The sequence below is a fragment of the Miscanthus floridulus genome, unplaced genomic scaffold, assembly GCF_019320115.1.
Source record: "Miscanthus floridulus cultivar M001 unplaced genomic scaffold, ASM1932011v1 os_2311, whole genome shotgun sequence".
Classification (NCBI taxonomy): domain Eukaryota; kingdom Viridiplantae; phylum Streptophyta; class Magnoliopsida; order Poales; family Poaceae; genus Miscanthus; species Miscanthus floridulus.
The window spans coordinates 10,126-15,096 of NW_027098223.1; the positions used below are offsets into that span (position 1 = coordinate 10,126).

Here is a 4,971-nt window from a genome sequence, read left to right on the forward strand (position 1 = left end):
GCGACCGCCCTGCGCATTGCCCGCCGCCGCCCGCGTAAGCCCCGAGGCCACCTTCCCGGCAGCGGAGCCGGCGCGGCATCCCGACAGCGGAGGGTGCGCGATGTCCCGGCGGCGGAGGCCGCGCGATGTTCCTCGCCTCCCCCGGTCTCCTCCAGTGCGATGCCGACGCCGCTACTGCGTTACATCGACGTGGACGCTGGCAACGCTCTTGCATCCTGATCTGCGCCGCCAGCCATCCATGGCCACGACACCCTGCTGGTTCGCCGCCCGGCGTGCCTCTCCGGTAATGCGACGTTCGTTGACCTCCGAGATACCAAAGCAACGGGCCTTCGTAGCCGCGAGATCTCCCTGCGCGTTCATCGTCTTTGTCACCGGTACCGTCGCTTAGCACACCCAGCCAGGCCACGGTTTTATCCTACTAATAATAAGCTTTTTTGACATGTCAAAGGTTTGGCACATGAGCGTGGCTTTGTATGACATGGCAACGAGCAGTGTTTTCTTGAACACTAGTACAGTAGATGCTAAATAGTTGTTTCAAGAACCGTTCAGCTATTATTCATGCTATAAAGATCATTTAAAAGGCTAAAATGGTTGTTTAAATTGGATAAGCAGGCGATTAAATAGAAATAGCGCACCACCGTGCAACATTTAATCGGTGCTTAAATAAATAAATGCACTAAACGACTGTTTAGGCGAAAACTGTCAATGTCAAGTGCCCTAGGACCAAAATTCAGTTGGACACAGGTCATTTTCAGACCGAAGGATATGTAATTGGTAATGTGTATCATACAAGGATCATCAAAGACAGGACCTAGGAATTAGTTTCAGCACACAAATATGACAACCTTGCATAATGGAATTTCAAAAGATACTGATGCTCCAAATTCCAAGATGGTTGAAATAGACAAAGATCTATACCTATATAGCCTTGCGGTTCTAATAAAAGCTAAAAATTGTCTTCACGGTAGAACAGTGTATCAAGAAAGTTCGTACCACTATATTACACTACAAATTCTCTAGGCCCTCTCCTATACTGCTTCAACAGCTACTACCTACTGGGGAGAAACTCTGCATCAGCCGCAAGAACACCTCAGATTATACTGCTATCCTGAACTTCATTTCCAGCAAGAAGGTGCATGGATATCATATCACAAAGTCCTAGACTTAAGCCACACTAACACCAAGGAGGACAGATCAAAGAGCAAAGTACAAAGAACATAGAGATTACCCTGCCCCTGGATAAGAAGTTATCAAATGTATTAATCAGTAAAGTTCAACATTGGAGTACGAATATGCCAGATGGTACCAAACCATGGTATCACAAAAATAAGCACCTGATGTTTGCCTACATGGGTAAATATGATATTCCAGAACAGACTGCTCTGATCCTTACCAATACTTCACATTCTGATGACTAATACTAATATGCTCAAAAAGGACACCATGCTAAATATATGGTCGCCACACCTCAACTCTATACATTGATATTTACTTTTACAAGCTATATCCCAACTGTACCCCTCCGTTCAGCAGCAAGCACTGAAAATTCGTACAGCAGCATCACAAAACCTTTAGTGAACCCAACCGCCTAATTTTTCTCCATGACAAAGAAACCAACGCACTTGCACTTTAGCTGTGGAATGTTATACGTCTCAGCAGTAAGCACAAGCTAAAACTGAAGGTACAACATCCACCGATAGATTTTCTGATAAATTGACTGCACAAATTTTTGCTTCAGCCTCTCCAATACATACCGGTCAGCTGCGGCAAGGAGATGTTGCATCATCTCTATGTTAGTCACCTAAGTTCATCCTCTCCAGGCAAGACATCTGTGTACATGAACCTAAGCATAATTTTGAAAGTGGCAGGGTCGATGTCCTGCAGGCTGAAGCATGATGGATGGCACTGTGGTTTCTGCCATTTGAGCCGAAGAGCTCTGCTCTGAAGACTGGTGAGCAGACAGCAAGCACAACACAGTGAGCAGGGAATGACTCGCCGGTCACAATGAACAATACATCTGACCCGACATTGCAATCCAACAGGTCAACATTCAACAAAATGGCTCCAATGAAGAAAAAACATGGAAGACCAACGACGGGGGGACAAAGATTAGACAGATTGCCACAGATAAGAGGTCCTATGTACCAACATCTTGGTGTTACCAATTTGAAATTTCATTTGTCAGAGGAATTAAGCAGTGAAGTTTCACTTGCAAGTATGAATATGCTGGAGGTACTACAAGATTGAAAGTAAATGATGGTGGAACATCACTGAATATATTAGATACCATTCACGCAGCCAAGAGTACTGCTGTCTACTGACATATGTCTGGATATACATTTAACACATAAAACAGAAAACAACTTGAAAGCTGCCATCACACACACCCTACTTCAGGACTGTACATATCGCTGGGCACAAGGGGCTATGTTACTCCATAATAATTTCTCTAGAAACATTTAACTCCGCAATCCTAAGTAAAAGTCTAGAGTACTAATTTAGCATAACCTGTTAACTACCATCAATTTACATGAGGTGTCCCACACTTTATTTAACTTGGTAGAAACTTCATAAGCTGCTGCAAGGGCACTTGATCCATCACTACACTAAATCTATGATTGCACACTTGAAATATAGACATTGAGATTTAAGATTGCACGGTAACCCTCCTCCTCAGGTCAGCAGCAAGGGATGGAAATTTCTGAAGCAGGATTGCAAAACCATCTGAAAACACTGCCTCCTTGAAATTTTTCTCCATAGCAAAGAAATCCAAGCATCTGTTCTTCAACTCTCGACAGTCGTATGTCTCGGCAAAAACTAGAATAGAACCAACTGTATCGACTGAGATATGTCCAATCAATTTCAGGGAACAGATGAGCTTCAGCCGGTCCAGGGCGTACCGGTCAGCCGCAGCAAGTAGATGCTGCAGCACATCAGTGGGGGAGTCCCCAAGCTCTTCGTCTGCAGGAAAGGAATCAGTGTACATGAACCGGAGCATAGCTTTAAATGCTTCAGGCTCAATGTCTTGCAACGTGACAGTTGACATTGTGGCATCTGCCATTGAGCCAAAGAGCTCTGCTTTGAAGACCGGCGAGCGCGCTGCAAGCACAGCCCGATGAGCAGGAAAGGTCTCACCATCGACAATGACTGACACATCCGACCCAACAGCGGAATCCAGTAAGCCTCCGAGATGCACCCCTATGTCAGACTGTGGCATGGGAGTGGGGTCTCCAGGAACAACTAAGACCCCACAAATAAATCTAACCATGCCATTAGTCGAGAACGGCTCAAGATCGCTTCGCTCCACGAACCGATACACCCCCTTTGCGATGTTGGGCCGGAAAACGAGCACACGCCTCACAGATTTGGTCTGGGATGGTGAGCCGTCTTTGGTTAGCAGGAAAACATCGAAGAAGGCCTCGACATTTTCAGATTTGGAGACGAGCATGAGAAAGATAGAGACATACTCGCCCTTGTGCTCCTCCTTTGCCCCGCGCGGGTAGCAGTGGACACGCCAGAGGTGCCCTCCCGCGGAGAAGACGTCGGAGTAGATTACGTGCCCAATGGGTAGGTCCTTCGTTACCGAGCAGTCAAATTTGAACTCGATATAACCAGCGGCCAGCATCTTGGCACTCTAACTGTTCCTAGTATAATTTCCACGAATCAACACCCCGATTCAGCACCGAATCACAAGCAAATATTCATCTAAAATGATTGACAAGCTAAGAAACCTTAATCCTAAGGAAAGGCTGGAAGAAAAGCACACGAGGGTACTCACAGGAAATCCGCGAGGTGGCACGGGAACGCCGCGGCCCGCACCGAGTCGATGTCCTGCGAGCAGTGGCTGCTGCTGCGGAGGTGGGTACTGGGTAAGGCTCAGCGGCTGCTCCGGCCACCGCAACCGACCTGTAGGCTCGCTTCTTCGGCGAGCTCGCCCTATGCCGTGCCCCGACAAGCCTCTGGCAGCCGCCGATCGTCGCCGGCCGCTCCTCGCCTAGGGCTTGCAACTCGCTACACGGATTGGGGAGGAGAAAGGTCTGGTCTGGTGGAGCTCCACCGGTCCGGCCCATTTGCTCGGGTAGTCAGGCCTGCTTTGTTGGGTCCGAAACTTGTCCAACCAAAATCACTAGTATAATATCCGTGCTAACGTCACGATTTTATCTTGAGGATACACATGAAACAACTTAACAATGAACTTTTTTCATAGTTTAACTTTTTCACAATAGTATATTGCCCATGCTAACGCTATGATGGTGTCATGATAAAACTACATAATGCTCCGGAATCATGACAAAACTACCTCAAGCTCCTATAGGTTTAGCACTAAAATCTTATATGAATATAACCAACAAATCTTATGTCGAACATAAGTGCAAGGTAACAAATCTTTTTAGTATATTGTCCGTGCTAACGCTACGGGAAACAATACTTACACAACTGATTTGGTGATAAAAACTATAAAGAGAAATTTACGCTTCCATTAATAAGAAGTGTGCTCTTCGAGCTTGGTACATTTGATAAGGGTACTAAGAGATTCCCTAGACATAATTATTACCTCAAGTACCCATATAAATTTTCTAACAGCATCTGCTATGCCCTATAACCATCCAGTAGCCTCCCGAGGCAGTTGCGTTGCAGCCAACACCTATTGGTCGCCAAAATTATATAAGTAAATGTATGCTTTAATCAGATAAAGAAATTTAACCAAGCTCCAAGATAGGAAACATGAGAAGAATATTTGCAAGCTCTTGACTAAACCTATCAAATTTGAGGTGACTTACCTCAACAGATCCATCAGTGAAGAACTGAAGATAGAGATCAAGAAGAGAATAAAATTTTAAGTTTTCTAGGCTGATGTCTAAATAAACAAGTAGCAGAATTGCTTTTGTTCATAATCCTTCAGCTACTCTTATATGTCCCCTGTTTTTTCAATGGCCCCCATACCAGAAGTTTAGTGAAGTTCAAAGAAAT

At 45.4% G+C, this 4,971-nt stretch overlaps 1 protein-coding gene across 2 annotated transcripts; it reads right to left on the reverse strand.

Moving 5' to 3' along the window:
* Positions 1-2,243: 2,243 nt before the first annotated feature.
* Positions 2,244-4,061, reverse strand: LOC136534806 (BTB/POZ and MATH domain-containing protein 1-like). Of its 2 annotated transcripts, none has more exons than XM_066527167.1 (2): positions 3,779-4,061; positions 2,244-3,638 (listed from the first exon to the last, which is right to left on the reverse strand). In XM_066527167.1, the coding sequence occupies exon 2, from the start codon at positions 3,623-3,625 to the stop codon at positions 2,648-2,650; it is 978 nt and encodes a 325-aa protein (XP_066383264.1). In that variant the 5' UTR covers positions 3,626-3,638; positions 3,779-4,061; the 3' UTR covers positions 2,244-2,647. The 2 variants fall into 2 exon arrangements, with proteins under 2 accessions (XP_066383264.1, XP_066383263.1); XM_066527166.1 differs by having other exon boundaries at positions 2,244-3,644.
* Between the last annotated feature and the right edge of the window lie 910 nt (positions 4,062-4,971).

Excerpts from the sequence above, each read along its gene's own strand:
- LOC136534806 (XM_066527167.1), bottom strand. The coding sequence starts at position 3,625 with ATGCTGGCCGCTGGTTATATCGAGTTCAAATTTGACTGCTCGGTAACG.